The sequence below is a fragment of the Vicugna pacos genome, chromosome 23, assembly GCF_048564905.1.
Source record: "Vicugna pacos chromosome 23, VicPac4, whole genome shotgun sequence".
Classification (NCBI taxonomy): domain Eukaryota; kingdom Metazoa; phylum Chordata; class Mammalia; order Artiodactyla; family Camelidae; genus Vicugna; species Vicugna pacos.
The window spans coordinates 34,719,739-34,737,306 of NC_133009.1; the positions used below are offsets into that span (position 1 = coordinate 34,719,739).

Consider the following 17,568-nt stretch of genomic DNA (forward strand, 5'->3'; position numbering starts at 1 on the left):
AACATACAGTAACTATAGTAGATTAATAACTTATGAAGCTAGTAGGAAAGTTAACAGACAACAGTAGTAAAATCATCTGTATCTGCAATAAATAGTTAGTGGAAACATGAAACAAAGCATATAAAATATAATGAGGGGAGTAGAAATGCAGGGTTGTTAAAATGTATTTGAATTTAAGAGATTATCAACTTAAAATAATCACATATGTATATAGCTTGTTATATATGAATTTTGTAATAATCACAGACCAAAAATGTGAAATGGATACATGCACACAGAAAAAGAGGAATCAAAACATAACACTAAAGATAGCTATCAAATCACAAAGAGATAAAAAGAAGAAACAAACAAACAAACAAAACCCCAACCACAACTTAAAAATAATTAACAAAATGGCCATAGGTACATACCTATCTGTAATTACTTTAAATATAAATGGACAAAATGCACCAATCAAAAGTGGATAAAAAAACAAGACCCATATATGTGCTACCTACAAAACCCACTTCAGATCGAAAGACACACTCAGATTGAAAGTGAGGGAATGGAAAAGATATTCCATAAAAATGGAAATGAAAGAACATAATAAAGGCCATATATGAGAAATCTACAGCCAACATCATACTCAACAGTGAAAAGCTGAAAGCATTTCCTCCAAGATCAGGAACATGACAAGGATGCCCTCTCTCTTCACTTTTGTTCACCACATTATTGGAAGTCCTAGACACAGCAATCACACAAGAAAAGAAATAAAAGGAATTCAAATTGGAAATGAAAAAGTAAAACTGTCACTATTTGCAGATGTCATGATACTATATATGGAAAGTCCTAAAGACATCAACAAAAACCATTAGAATACTAAATAAATTCATTAAAGTTTCAGGGTACAATATTTATATGCAGAAATGCATTGCATGTCATGTGTGAACAAGTTTTTAGAAAGAGAAATCAAGACAACCATCTCATTTACAATTGCATCAAAAAGGATAAATAAATCTATCCAAGGAGGTAAAAGACTTGTATTCAGAAAACTATAAGACATTGATGAAAGAAATTGAAGATGACAAAACAAATGGAAAGATACCATGTTCATGGATAGGAAGAATTTATATTATTAACATGAACATATTACCCAAGTCAATGTACAGATTCAATTTAATATCTATCAAAATAACAATGGTATTTTTCACAGCACTAAAACAAATAATTCTAAAAATTTTATAGAAACACAAAAGACCTCAAATAGCCAAAAATAGTTTTGAGAAAGGACAACAGAACTGGATATATCATGCTCCCTGATTTCAAACTGTACTACAAGCCTACAGTAATCAAAATAGTATGGTACTGGCACAAAAACAGACACATAGATTTTTGGAACAGAATAGACAGTCCAGAAATATACCAACACTTACATGGTCAATTAATCTGTGACAAAAGAGGAAATAATACACAACTGGAAAATATCACCTCTTCAATAAATGATGGGAAAATTGGAAAGTCACATGCGAAAAGTCAAGCTGGACTGCCTTGAAACACAATGTACAAAATAAATTGAAAATGGATTGAATACTTAACTCTTCAATCCATAAAATTCCTAGAAGAAGACATACCCTGTGCTCTTCGACATCAATTTTAGCAATATATTTTTGGATGTGTCTCCTCAGGAGAGGAAAACAGAAACAAAAACAAGCAAATTGGACTACATCAAACTAAAAAGCTTTTGCACAGCAAAGGAAACTATCAATAAAATGAAAAAACAGCCTACTGAATGGGGGAAGATATTTGCTAAGGAGATATCTGATAAGGGGTTAATATTCAAAATACACAAAGAACTCATACAACACAACACAAAGAACTCATGCAACTCAACTCAAATAAGAAAACTGGCAGAGGATCTGAACAGACATGTTTTTTCAGAGAAGACATACAGATGGCCAACAGACACATGAAAAGATGGTCAGCATCGTTAATCATCAGGGAAATGCTTATCACAACCACAATGACGTATCGCCCCAAACCTATCACAATGGCTATCATCAAAAAGACAACAAATAGCAAGTGTTGGCAGGATGTGGAGAAAAGTGAGTCTTTGTGCAAACGCTTGATGATATTGTAAATTGGGGCAGTCACTATGGAAAAGAGTATGGAGTTTCCTTTAAAAATTAAAAATACTACTGCCATATGATCCAGCAATTTCATGTATGTATTTATTTGAGGGAACCAAAAACACTAAATTGAAAACAGATACACAATCCAATGTTTACTGCAACGTTGCTAAAAATTGCCAAGGTTTGGAAGCTAAGTATCCTTTGACAGACAAGAAGATCAAGAAGATGTTTTATATATATATGACCTTTATTCAGCCATAAAAAATGAAATCTTTCCATTTGTGACAACATGGGTGAACCTCAGGGGTATGCTGCTAAGGGAAGTAAGTCAGAGAAAGACAAATGCCACATGATCTTACTTACATGTGGAATCTAAAAAGAGAAAACAAAGAAAACAAAAGGAAAACAGTCTTGTGCAGACACAGAAAACAAATGGTTCGTTGCCAGAAGAGAGGTGGGTGGTGGTGGGGTGGCAAAATAGATGCAGGGGTGTTAGAGGTACAAGCCTCCAGTTATGTAATAAAGAAGCCAGGGGGTGTACTTTACAGAATGAAGAGTATGGGCCATAGTATTATAGCAACTTTGTATAGGGACAGATGGTTAGCAGACATCCTGGTGATCATTTCATAAGGTATGCAAGTATCAAATCACTATGCAGTACACCCGAAACTAATATACTATTGTACATCAACTACACTTCAATAAACACTAAATTCAGAAAAGGATGAAGGGGCATATTGATTAAGGGGATAGTAGCATAGAGTTTATGAAGACTTACATCTTGCAAGATTCGAATATTTCTCTGGTTTTTATATTCTTTAATTTGTTCAAATTATTTTTACTTTAAAATCAAAAATACTTGGTTGTATTTTTCAGTTTAAACATATTTGCACTTGACCATTTGATCTCTATTCTTCATACAGAGAAAATTTCATGTTCTCAACCACCTAATATAGACCATGGAACCATTCAATCATACAGCTCTATAGAAGAAAAGGGAGAAATATTGGAACCCAGGGTTTATGCACATGGCACCAAGTTAAATTATACTTGTGAAGATGGTTTCACGTTATCTGAAGAAGATGGGACAACCTGCTACATGGGAAAATGGAGTTCTCCACCTCGGTGTGTAGGTGAGAACAGTATGCAAACCCAAATTCTGTTTTGAGCACAATTCATTAAAACTAATCACTTGTCATCAAAGTCATGAGACAGAATCCTTTAGATTTCTAAATATATAAAATTATGTATATATCATGTATATATTAATATATAATTTACATATTTATACATTTTACCAATTTTTTCATAATCAAATCTGTCTTTGCTATTAATTTCCTTGGTTCAGTGTAGAATCACTTTTAATTCTGGAAATTTTGTTTTGTATTAATATTGGGTGTGTAGTAGAATTAAACCTATTCATATAGGTCAACCTACTTATATCCCTGAAACTTTCTCGTATAAGTTACAGTGTTTGGGTTGCCACCAGGTTTTCAGAAAGTTTCTTATGTTCTTCCTACAATATCCCTTTTAATTTCTTACACCATAGAGTACTTCTCTCCTGATGATGAATTGTGTGTTTCCTTTTATTACTCATAACTGGTTAGAAAAGCACTGATGGTCTCTTTCATAGCTACACTGGTATTTTCCGTTTGAGTTCCTGCTCAAGGGGACAGCTGGGCACCCACCAGAATGGTGGTTTTAGGAAGCGGTTGTGCACCTTCTCTGTGATGTGATGGAAGCTCCTATATAATCATTTATTTTCAATTAAAACCACCAAATGTGACAACCAGTACATCAAATTAAATTTCAGAGTTTGTGAAACATGAAGTCATTTTTTTCATTTTTCCTAGGACTTCCTTGTGAACCGCCACCACCTTCGATTCCGAATGGTGTTCTCTCTCACACATCAGACAGTTACCAGTATGGAGAAGAAGTTACATACGACTGTGTCAAAGGCTTTGGGACTGACGGACCTGCATCTATAAGGTGTTTAGGAGGAAAATGGTCCAATCCACCAGAATGCATAGGTATACTGTATCTAATTTATTCTAAGGCTGATAAATACCTTTAATTCAGAACATAAGTGGTACAAATATGAAACTTGGCAGTAATGCTAGAATTTAGCAGCTATCTCTGGAAAGTTTGGGACTCTAGTAGAGAATTAATAACCCTGGTAATAAGAAAAGTTTCATAGCATCAGCTCGCGTCATCTTGGGTGCGCTCTCAGCATCCTCTGCTGTGTACTCGCAGAACTCTAAGCGCTTTTCCTGTGTCACAGCTGCCCTCTGCTCACCAATCTCACCACGACTCACTGTACTGTTAGTTTATCAGTCGTTCTAACTATACAGTTTTCTAAGACACTTGACATAATTCAAGGTAACAGATTTCAATACAAGCAAAAGGATTGAAACAAATACATAATGTAGGTGGCCTGTAATGGGGAAAAAGAATTTGAAGGAGGGAATTATGGCCTCAGGCATCACATATACACCAGTCTCTTTGAGTATCACCACTCCCATGTTATAGTTTTGATGAATGTAAAGCCTTTCAATGTAATGAAGTCAAGACTTGTAACTTATTTTCTGAAGCTATAAGAAAAATATTGTACAGAATTCATTGGGTTGATATAGACCTATTTTTCTGGAATATGATTATTGGCCACTATGTATTTTTAAAGATGTCCTAAACAAGTACATATTCTTTTTCTTTTAGACACGAGTTGTGTTAACTTGCCCCACTTTGAAGATGCTGTACTCATAAGCAAGAGGAAGAAATCATATAAGTCAGGAGAAAAACTAACTTTTAAATGTCAACTATATTACAAACTGGATGGATCCAATACTGTAGAGTGTATTAATAGCAAATGGATAGGAAGACCAGCATGCAGAGGTACTTTGACAAAATTTGAAAATTTGTTTACTTCAGTGTCTTAAGTAATATAATACAGAAAATTGCCTCTAGCATCATTAGAAAATGGACATAGGAGACTTTTAGATCTGGTGAAAGAAGGTTTACGCCTTAACATAAAGGGATGGAATTGTATACTCAGTGGTTAATCATAGAGACCAATAATTCTCAATGTATGGTCCCTGGAATAGCAACATTAGCATATTCTGGGAAACTGTTAGATATGCAAGCACAAACTCATAGGCTCACTCAGACCTGTTGAATCAAACAGTCTGGGATGCAAAGCAGAAATGGCTGTAACAATTCCCAAGGGATCCTGTGCACATTTCAGTTTAGAACCACAGCTGAAATCTATTGTACTTGACGTTCACCTGGATCTCACTGATGAATTATACATTAGTCATCATAGTAGCCTTAAGCATTTGACAAAAATATCATTAAACCATGTTTTCAGAAATTATACATTTATTTTCTGTTAGTTTTCCACGTCTTCTGTTTGGATCTTTTAATTAATCATCTTCTTTCAGCTATGGCAGTCTTCAAAGCCTGTAAGTCTCTAAAGAAGTGCCTACTGTGTTTATTTTTCTAAGGTGATAAAATTACAATTCATAAACAGATGACTGTGAACAAAATCTGATGTCAAGTGGTCTTCTTTTATGATTTTCTTAAGGTTTATAAATTCCTTCTGAATTGATATAATTTATAATACTTACTTTACTAAACTCTGAAAGAGATGGCCTGTAAAACTCTCATTTTCACTGAACTAAAAAATGTGTCTCAACTTCAATGTAAAGTCTAGGGTAGAGATTAAAGATATGGAAGCTTAAATAATACCAACAAATTTTGTTCTATCTCCTTTTCCTCAAGCTTACCTGTAACTATATCAAAATTAGCAGTCTTTCATGACGGATTAACTATTGATTTTAAATTACCCATGAAATTATATTTGACATCCCATTAGTTGAATTGCTACTCAAAATGATCGTTATGTTAGAGATAATTCTTTTTTTCTATTCAGATGTTTCCTGTGTGAATCCACCCAGTGTGGAAAATGCTGCTCTACAAAACCCGAAGCCTAGATACCAGTCTGGTGAGAGAGTACGTTATGAATGCCTCAAACCTTATGACCTTTTTGGGGATGTAGAAGTGACATGTTTAAATGGAACTTGGACAAAACCACCTCAGTGCAAAGGTAGAGTATCTTACCTACTCCCCCAATATCAGAGAATTTATTAGGGACAAAATATGTTAATATAAATATATATAAGGAAGTAGTTCTTATGGAATAACTTTGAAATGCAAATGAAACAGTGGTGGTTAAAATCCAGTTCTTTTGTCGACTGAATAAGTAATGTGACATATTTATTTTGTGAAAGATGTGACCAGATTTGAACAGTTGGAATCGTGGAAAATTTCCTGTCTTAAGTATTAAATCCTGAAGAATAAATGGGTTAAAGATACCAGAAGTACCTCTGACACCCCAACATATTCCAGTTTGACACGAAATTCCACTGTGAGACATGGAATAGGGACCTGGGGCCTCGCATAGGACGTGATATAATTTGGGCATCTTCAGCATATGGATTGTATGTAAAGGCATGTTACTGGCTGAGCTTATTCAAGGGCTTAGTGTGCACATTAAATAAAGAGTCTGGGAACTTGGTCCTGGGACCCGTGAGTGTTTAGAGTTCAGGAAGTAAGGGGAGCCAAGAAAATAACAGATCAGCCACTTGTGGTTTTCAAGTGGTATGTTTCTTTTTCGAATTTTATCATATGACCCTACATAAGGTTTCATGTTTAACCTGAATTTTTTTTAATTGAAGTACAGTCGGTTACAATTTGTCAATCTGGTGTTCAGCACAATGTCCCAGTCATGCTTATACATACATATATTCATTCTCATATTGTTTTTATTAAAGGTTATTACAGGATATGGAATATAGTTCCCTGTGCTATACAGAAGACATTTTTTAAAAATCTATTATTATATATAGGGGCTAACATTTGCAAATCTCAACCTCCAAAATTTAGCCCTGAAGTGAATTTCTTGTCAACAGCATAGTTAGGTCTTGTTTACATGTCCACCCTGACATTTTCAGCCTTTTAACTGCTATATTTAGACCATTTAATTTAAAGTAACTATTAACATATTAGGGCCATGGCAGCCAAAAATTTTAGCATTCATTTTATGTGTGTTTCCTCCGTTTCTCATCCCCATTTTCTTTCTTGTCCTTCCTGTGGATTTTTCGACATTATGAAGTAGTTTAATTTTCATATTCAGCATTACTTCTGAGCATATCTCTTTGCATTGTTTTATTAGTGGTTGTTCTGGGTTTTAACACACACATACAGCGTACCACTCCTTACCTGTAAAGACGCTTTACCGCTTCAAGTGAAATGTGGAAATCTTACTTCCATTAGGCCCATTTAATCTCCTCACGTCTTTAACATAAATGTCTTAAGTGGTTCCTCCACATACATTGAGCACCGTATCAAATGATATAAGTTTACACAAACATAATTTTACAAAATCATTCAGGAAAAGGTAGCCTTATTATATTTACCCCTATTTTAAGAATCGGTTCCATTGTTTTCCCTTCCCTTCTAAAGTCTTAGCTCCTTTTCTGTTATGTTTACTTTGTAACTGAAGAAATCCTTCAACAATTCTCTGAATATAGGTCTGTTGGGGACAAATTCTGTTTTCCTGTGTCTGGGAGTGTCTTTATTTCTCCCTTTTATCCTAACGGATACAGAATTTGGGGCTCACAGCTCTTTTCCCCCAGCATTGGGAAAGTGTTGTCTCTTCTGTTTGGCTCTGTGGTCATGGATGAGAACCCTGCTGGTGTCGAAGCCTTTTTCCACATAAATATTGCGCAGTATCTTCCTAGCTGCTTTCCACATTCTTTTCTTTTTCTTTAGTTTCCAGCAGTTTGATTATGATGCGTCTTGAAATAAATGTCTTTGGGTTTATCCTGTTTGGAATTCACTAAGCTGTTTTAATATATAGGTTTCTGCCTGATGACCTATATGCGAAATTTTCAGCCATTATTTAAAAGTTTTTCATCTCTATTCCCTTTCTTTTTAACTGCCGGGTTGCCAACGTTTTCCTGTCTTTCCATGGGTCCATGAAGCTCTGTCCATTTTTTTCAGTCTATTTTCAAAGTTAGTTTATATTCAATTTAATTTATCCTTCTGTTAGCTGCAGTGTATTGAGTCCACCTGGTATGGTTCTAAAAATAATTCTGTTACTCTATTTTTCAGCTCTAAAAATTCAATCAGATTTTTAAAAACTGTTGTCCAGTAATTTCAATATTTGTGTCATCGCAGTGTTGTCTTCTGTCGATTCTCCTTTTTGTTTTGAGGCTTTTGTGGTCCATGCTATGTTGAGTGATTTTCAATTGTATCCTGAGCGTTTGGAGTATTGCCGTTTGAGACTAAGGACTTTATTGAAATCTTTTATTTATCAGGCCTCCATTATGGCCATGCAGGGTGCAAGTCTGGGCTTCCCACTTGGCCTCCACTGACAGCAGGAGAACGGAGAGAGGCATCTTGTTGCCTCAGCCTGGGGGTGGAAGTCCAGGCTCCTTACTTGGCCTCTGCAGATCAAGGCAGGGGAAGGGCTGTCAGCTTCCTTCTACGGTATATTTGTGTAGTGAGTCAGGATTGGAAAAGGTGTTTCTGGCTTGCTAGGCGGCTTCACTTAAAGAGAAAGATATGAGCATTACTTGAGCACTTTTTTTTGTCTGGGTAATATTCCTGGGTTGCGGTCTCAGTGCCCAGTCCAGGACACACAGGGGGCGAAGTGGAAACACACTGTCCTTCCTTGAATCCCAAGGTCTCCAACCAGAGTGATTTCTCTCTGTCCTCCACAGTCTCCTCTGTTGGTGTTCATCATATGCAGGGTGTTTACTTAGCAGAAGGAATACTTAGCAGAAGCAATGAGCAGAATGTTTCCACCTCACCTTGGCCAGAAAAAGAAGCCAGCATTCCCTTTCCCACTATTCACGTTTGTAATTCTTGACTTTTATTAAAGGATCTGATGTTTCCTTTCTAATAAAAATGAAAATCATTAAAAATGACTAGGGCTTCAGTAGGCACTGCTGTACGTTCAATACAAGGACACAGAACTTTTTGTTTATCTTACCGACCCATCTGCACAGCGTATATTCACTAAGAAAACATTTTTTAATACTGGAAGAATACAAAGAAGACATATTTGTTAATGTATTATGTGTCCTTTCATGTGGGGTGAAAGGACCGGGTGTAAAATATGCCTCAGTTTAGTGACGAAAATTTCTTCAGTAACTTTCATGTTATTAGATATCACAAGCTTTAATACTGCACACTATGCTGCTTTCTTTATTTTAAACTGTGGAGGCTTTTCTTTGGTGCTTCAATAAATCTAACAACATATTCCTTAGACTCTCAAGGAAAATGTGGGCCTCCTCCACCTATAGACAACGGAGACATTACCTCGTTCCCGTTGCCAGTGTACCCTCCGGGCTCGACCGTTGAGTACCAATGCCAATCCTACTATGAACTGGACGGAAACAGGAATGTAATATGTAGGAATGGAGAGTGGTCAGAACCTCCCAAATGCTTAGGTGAGTATTTTAATCTTCTCGTGGACCCTGGGGAATGAGTGCAATGAACATGATGTTTAGCTGTTTCTATTAGATTTTCCAAGGACTAACAAACAGCCATTCTGTTGCTTGACTAACAGATAGTAGTATGTGTAGAAATAAAGTTTGACAATTTTTGTTTCAAGCAACAATAGCAACAAAAGATTCCTTAAGGACAGCTCTTCATATGATCACTGACATTATGATTCTTTAAGCATTGCATTTAATTTTTACATTAAACAGTACCTCATTTTTACATCATTAACTGTTTGAAACGATGGAATCTACATAAAGGATTTTCAGTGAGTTGGTTTGGAAAAGATTTAGAGAATGAAGTCCTGGACCAGTGTCCAAGACTGTGCTTGAAAATCTGAAATTCTGTGGAAAATATTTGTATACTAATTAACGTTTTATGTTTTTTTTAAACTTCAGAGGCATGTGTAATTTCAGAAGAAATCATGGGAAAACATAACATAGAGTTAAGATGGAGATATGCTAAAAAAATTTATTCTAAAACCAACGACATTATTGAATTTCGATGTAAACGTGGGTACCGGGAAAGGTCACCTGCCCATACTTTTCGAGCAACCTGTCGGGAAGGACGAGTGGCGTATCCTACTTGTGGGTGAAACAACGGTTAAAATGCAGCCGTAAAACTGAAATACGCAGATGTATTCAGAACTGTTCATTGTCAATCCAGTTCTTCTGAGTTTGTTTTATGGAGTATCATTTAACTCCTTTTATTCATAAATCAGAATTTGTGTTAACTATTATGTGGATGATGCAGTTACAATCTGGGAGACCAATAAATCTCACTTCGTAAAAGCACCTCATTAAAACCTGGCAAATAAAACTGCTGTGTGTCCTATTCATGAAACATCGACGGTGAGAATCACTTCAGTGCTGCTTCCATCCGTAGTTCTCCCACCTTCCTCGAATCTATCTCTTCAGCTTCTCAGGCTTTCTGAGCCTCTCTCTTATCCTCTCAAAACAATAGCACTTCACAAATAGGTAAAAAGAAAACCAGGCCATGCCTCTGTTAGTAGTAAGATGAACAGAGTCGTTTCCCGCCTTTGCTGACCTGTCAGTAAACAGTGCACCCAGAAAAGATGAAAGATGTGACCTTGTATGAGATGGCTGTGGAGCACATTTAGTAATTCAGCCACATCATTACGAGCAATCAGAATCAAATTGCATGAATAAATGTCTTAATGTGACATGAAAAGTGATTTTAAAAACCCAACATCAAGTATAAATACAGACACATACACACACTATGCTCTAAACACTGAAGACATTTTTATAGAAAAAATATTGGCAGGATAAATACTTAGACTAACTATAGTTGAATTTGGACATAATAGAATAAGTGTGGTTTTAACTCCTTTTTACTTACTCGTATTCTCAATTTTTTCTCTTTAATGTATATCACCTTTGAACCATAATATATGTCATTTTAAAATACAGATATATACGAAGTAACCCAGTATGTGTTGAGAACTGTAGAGGCCTCTTTGGTAATGATGTCAGATCAAATAAAATGTTCATGATTTTGCTGGTACAGATGGTTTTGCAAGCATTTAATCACAAGAGTCTGAAATATGATTTTTATGTTTATACATTTCAAAGAGCAGAGTTGGTTTAAATCAGTTGCCTATAAGTTCTCTATTTTATTTTATTTATTACTGAAGTACAGTCAATTACAATGTGTCAATCTCTGGGTGTAAATCACAAAGTCCCACTCATGCCCTATGAGCATGTTAAATTTCTAAAACTCAGGAAAACGCTAAGGTGAAAATAGAGCTCTAAATAATTAACCTAAATGTATTTTAAGGTGGTATCTTGTTACTCCATGCTGCATCAAACCCAGTGGCTTTCTTAGAAAAACAAGCATGGGCCATCAGCACTGGAGCTCATGGATCTAAATCTGAAGCACTGGTCACAGCCAGTTTTCTCACCTTTAAATGAATATTGTTACAACTGGCAAGTTATCATTGCTGTCAAAGTTAACATTTCTGTATATACTATTTCCCCTAATTTTCACCTAATGGTTGTAGAATCTATTTACAACATGTGACTACGATCAATTATGTCACTTTTGGCTAGAAAAAAGTGACTTTTAAGATTCAATTCTATCATTTTTCTGCATTTTAAATTGTCATTCTGTGTAAAGATGAGTTTTAATTTACCAACTCTTTTTACATTAAACTCACCTAAAAAGTTTTGGCAAACCTTTAGTTTTGACCTTTAATTTTCAACATTTGGAGCAAGGGCTTGATGTAATCATAACCTTCCATGATGGTTGTGAGATGTTTTCCCTTAAGAAAAAGGTATCAGCATGGACTCCTAGATTTTTATTTCTTTAATTTATCACAACCAATTATTTGAAGTGAGTTATTTGTTTGAAGCTCAAGTTATCCAAAATTTGGTGGTGAGTGCCTCCTGAACCTGGCTTCTGATTGATTTTCTTGTGTCCCATGGGTCTTTGAGCATTTCCCTCCTTTTTAGCAGAATACCGATGACCCAGTGTCACTGTATACCTCCCAGGCCCAGCGCCCATCATCACACATCTCTTTAAAAAGCTCTGATTCTCTGTATTGCAGAATAGGCTGTGGGACCGAGGAACTGTGTTATCGGTGCTAAGTGGGGGTTTGCAACACTGTTGAAGTGCCCGTACTTCCAGGATCTTTTGGTTGTCAAATCTCCAAAACAGAAAGGAAATTTTTCCTGTGGTTATTTTTTTTAGTATTTTTCATTGAGTTACAGTTGAGTTCCAATAGTTTCAGGTGTACAACAATGTGAGTCACAAGTTTTACAGGCTATACTCCATTTACAGCTATTATAAAACCCTGGCTACACTCCCTGTGTGGTACAGTATCTCCTCGCGGCTGGCTTCTCACGTGTGGTACTTAGTGCTGCTTATCCCGCCGCCCTGTGCGCCCCTCCCCCTGCCCTCCACCCACTGGTACCCACTTGTTTGTTCTCTGTATCTGGGAGTCTGTTTCTTTTTCTTACAGTCACTTCTTTGCTAACTTTTTTAGATTCCACGTATAAGTGATACACAATTTTCATCTTTCTCTGTCTGACTTATTTCACTAAGAATAATACCCTCCAAGTCCATCCATGTTGTTTCAAATCACAAAATTTCATTCTTTTCTATGGGTGAGTGGTATCCCATTATATATACACATGTATCACAATGTGTTGGGTTTGGGTAAATCTGGTCAGGTATAAACAGAAGAAAACCGTCATATTTTTTCTCAGGGAAGTCCTGGTTAGTTCAGATAACTAGAGAAGATGAGAAGATTTAACTTTGGGGCATCCAAGTTCATGTGTTTACTTTAAAGGAGGAGTATGAATTTCCAAGCTCAGATGGCTTTTGACTAAGGTTATTTGAAGACTTTATTTTTAAGAGGTAGGAGAAGAGCTGTGAATTTCTAACACTTCACGCGTATCTAGTATGCAGGAGTGGGAATTAAATAGCAAAATGTTTTTACAATTGCCCCAATATTGCAGAATGCCAGTTACAAATAAAATTCGTTAAAAATGTCTGTACTCTTTGCCCAATTGTACTCAGATATCTAGCATTTTTGGAAGGAAACAAAAAGCACACAGGTAAAAACATACATCTATAGATATGTATTTCTAAAAGATGAAAACAGTAAAAGGAAAATACCACCAGATGTGGTACTAAAGAATGGACTAAGTATCCGGCACATTAAATAAGTACTACAGAGGAGAGTCTTGTTATAGTTTGAGTCTGCAAAGTGGAACACCAGAGGGGAAGATGATTATATGTAAGATGACAAAGCTGGAAAGGAAAAAAAAAAAAACAGTAAAGATTCAATCTAGGGAAGTAACCAGAACAATGAGAGAGAACACAAAGTATTTTTTTTTTAATTTTAGTGAAACGTCATAGTTTTTTAAGCTAAAAAATGAGAGTGATATGCATAGATATGGACTAATTTCCTTCCATGCAAATGTGAGAATATTTCTGAATAAATCTCAGACTTCTTTTTTAAATTAAAGGATAATGAACATATCCTGCACACATCCAATTCTCTTGAGGGGAAAAGTGGCCTTATTCTCATATGAAAGTGTAAGTGATGAGTAATACATGCTAAGTCTAGTATGAATAAAGCACTTCAGGGATATACTAATGCCTTAGGAGAAATCAGTCTATTAAACCCATCAAGAAAAATTAAGTGCAAGAACTTTTATTCACTATGAAACCTACAGAATAAAAATAAAATGGTTTAGAATCACTCTTAAAAGTAATCTTCCCAGAAAGAGAAAGGAAAATACCATATGATTATCACTTACATGTGGAATCTTAAAAACAGACACAAACTAACTTATTTACAAAACAGAAACAGACTCACAGACATAGAGAGCAAACGTATAGGGGGAAGGGGAGAGGGAAGAGATAATTGGAAACGTCAGGTACCTTGATTGTGGTTGTGGTTTCATAGGTTAGGTGTATACATCTATCAAAACTCGTCAAATTATACATCTCAAATATGTGTAGTTTACCACACAGAAATTACACCACAACAAAGTTGTTTAAAAATAAATTTTAAAGTTCTAAATTTTTTTTAAAAATTCAAAAGACCAGCAAGGAATTTTTTAACTATAGAGTACTATTTTTATGCCTAAATGAAACATAAGGCTGTGAGGTGGCTCTGAAGAGTTAGAGAAACAGTTCACTCTGTTTAACAGTGGTCTTCATAAATTATATTTTCTTATGATTTGAATTCTCTAAATAACAGTGATCTGTGTGCACTATGTATTGTCAGCATCCTGAAGGCTGCAGTGAGGACATCCACTGTCACTGCAGTCCCATCACAGAACCTGGGAGACATTGAAATTTAAAACAGAGACACAGTGAAAAAGTGTAAAGAATTCATTAGCTGTAGAAATAATATAAATTATCTACCCAAGTTTTATTTGGAGATATGAAGTTCACATTTTTGGCTATCCCCGTTCAGTCGAGATGACCAGGGCAGGCTCAGAGAAGCCGACCTAGAATCTGATTTGATTTGAACTGAGAAAATGTAAACCTGATAATGTTGGTAATGCCTTCTATTTCCCTTTCATTTCTCTAAAAATCAATTTTAACATGCACATAAGGCAAAATGCACCTATTTTAATGATCAAAAGATTTTGATGAGTTTAGAGAAAATACACTAACGTAGCACCACCACCACAATCAAATATATAGAACAGTTTCGTCACCCCCAAAATGCCCTTGTGCCCATCCAGGCCCATACTCCCCACCCTCCGGTAGCCCCTGATCTGTTTCCTGTTACTGTGCATCAGATTTGGCTCTTCTAAGATTTCACTGAAATGTCATCATATAGTACTCTGGGGTAAGGCTTCTCTGGCTCGGCACAATTGTTTGGAGATCTATCCACATCGTTGCATGTGTCAGGAGTTCATGTGTGTTCATCACGGAGTAGTTCCCCACCGTACGGATAGACCACAGTTTGTTCCTGTACTACAAATGCTGATAGATCTTTAGATTGTTTGTAGTTTTTGTCTATTATAAATAAGGTTATTATGAACATCCACGTGTAAGTCTTCGTGTGGATATATGTCTTCTTTTGGGCAAAAATCTAGGGGTAAGGCTGCTGGGTTCTATGGTTCAGAGTATGTTTAACTTCATAAGAAACGACCGAACTGTTCCCCAAAGTGCTGCTTCCGTGTTATGTCCCCGTCAGCAACATATAAGGGTTGAAGTTGCTCTGTGTTCTTACCAATACTTAGTCCTGTCATTCTTTCTAATTTTCTCTGTTCTTTTCTTTTTAATTAAAAAAGTTTCTGGGGGGGGTAGAATTCGGTTTGCTTGTTTATTTTTAGGGGAGGTAGTGGGGATTGAACCCTCAACCCCATGCATGCTAAGCATATGCCCTACCGCTTCAGCTCTACTGTCCCTCTGACTTGCTCCATTCTCATGAGTGTACAGCAGTATCTTCCCGTGGTTTTACTTTGCATTTCCCTGATCACTAATGATGTTGATATATTTTTGTATGTGTGTTGCCTATTTACTATTATCTTGTGAAGTAGCTATTCAAGTTTTTTTCCCAGTTTAATTAGGTAGTCTGTCTCCTTATTGAGTTGCAATCGTTTTTTAACATATTCTGGATACAACTTGGTCAGATGGGCATTTTGTGAATATGTTCTCTTTGCTTTTCTTTTCCTTTCTTTCACATTGTCTTTTGAAGAGCATAAAATTTAACTTTATTAACATCTAATTTACAAAAAAAAGTAGTTTTAAGGGAGTATTTCACAAACATGAAATTAAACAATGAAACTGAGAATGTAATATTTTCAGGTTGATAGAAGAACCACCAGGTGTTGATTTTTAAATTTTGATCTTTGGTATTTGCAGTTCTTCTGTAATAAAAATAGATTCCTGTTAGAGTTATGTAATTATTTTAAATTAAATGGAAATAATACAGCTAAGTCTATGTTCAGCATCTGAAAACCTCAGATAAGCATATCTTCCATGTGCTCTCTCCCCGAGTCTCCGTCGCATGGCAGCTTCAGATTGGTTAGACCCTAACACGGTGGCAGGTCCTTAGAGAGAGAATATCGAACCATAGGAAAACTCTGCCGGGGGAGTCAATCCCTCGCTTGACAAATCTCAAGCCTCTGGTTTATTGCTTTGCACATTTTCTTCACTGAACCTTGTCTCTCCACATTCACAAATCTAATGGACTTCTAGGTCAGTTCTTCTGTATCTGAACTCTAGACAGATGCTTTCTGAAATTCAGGAAATAAATCCATTCGTCTCCCATGTGCTCTTCCAATCCAGACTCAAGAGGGAAGTAGCTGTGTGTTAGAAGCCATGCATGCTTGAATACCAGTTTGGGACACAGGAATAGTTGCCTTTTCAACACTACCTCTGTGTCTACACTGCATTCGGTTTTCAGTCAATTTAGACTACAGGCCACAAAGTATTCAAATCCATTTTCAACGCTACATTCCTCCATCATCCCTTTATAAAATGGCCATCTCTAGTCTGAGCCCACATGCCCCTACTTTGGGCATCTTTCTTAAATGAAGCAAGAAGCGCCTAACCCACATCATTCTGGTTTTTATTATTACTATTTTTTTGCAATGATTTCCTTGAAAGGTTTAAGGACCAACAGCGTTCTTAGTTTCCAGGAGATGACAGATGACAGTTTTATCAAACAAAATATTATGGGAAGACACAGCCTGATGGTGCCCAGGTCCGCTTACAAATATGACTTTCCTGCAGACACTTTTGTGGATCAGGACTAGCAATACTTGCAAATGTGGAACACGTGCTCAACAAAATTCAAACCACCTAACAGAACATTGTGCCTTTTGTTTAACTTTGAGGCACAATGATCAGAATTCATTTTCACTCATCTGAGGAATTCTTCAAGTGGTTACTGACCTGGTTATTCCCCCCAATTTTACTGTTTCTTCTGGACCTTTTGGGTTTTGTTTTCATTTTCCCTGAGGTATAATTTACCTACAATAAAGCCTGCACTTTTTACCTGATGGTTCAAGGAGTTTTGACAAATGTATACAGTTGCATAATCACCAGCTAATCAAGCTACGGACAGTCCGTTAACCCCAAGAGGCTCTCTCTTGGCCCTTTGCAGACAACTGGCTCCTTCCAACCCCAACACCTGGGGACCACTAATCTGTCTTCTGTGCCCATAGTTTTGCCTTTTCTGCAATGGATAGCCACAAAATGGGAATAACCCAAGTGTCCATCAACTGTTGAGTCAATAGACCTTTGTTTTTACTGGCCAAATTCTGTTAGTCATATGTTTCACTCCTATAGTTAAAACCACTGAAACTTACTCTTCAGTGTCCAATATTATTATATTGTCATCAACATAGATTTGAGATCTGCATTAAGTACAAATCACTGCTCATCAGTTTATGAC

General features: G+C 36.2%; 1 protein-coding gene across 3 annotated transcripts in view; it reads left to right on the forward strand.

Annotated features, from left to right (window-relative positions):
• LOC102543113 (complement factor H) overlaps nt 1-10,493 on the forward strand; it is a 70,345-nt gene extending 59,852 nt beyond the window's left edge. For all 3 annotated transcript variants that reach the window (XM_072948749.1, XM_072948750.1, XM_072948751.1), the window contains 6 exons: nt 3,032-3,241; nt 3,962-4,138; nt 4,824-5,000; nt 6,037-6,210; nt 9,440-9,622; nt 10,073-10,493. In XM_072948749.1, the coding sequence (XP_072804850.1) occupies nt 3,032-3,241; nt 3,962-4,138; nt 4,824-5,000; nt 6,037-6,210; nt 9,440-9,622; nt 10,073-10,269 (1,118 nt within the window). In that variant the 3' untranslated portion in view covers nt 10,270-10,493. The remainder of the gene's footprint in view (nt 1-3,031; nt 3,242-3,961; nt 4,139-4,823; nt 5,001-6,036; nt 6,211-9,439; nt 9,623-10,072) is intronic.
• Nucleotides 10,494-17,568: the final 7,075 nt, after the last annotated feature.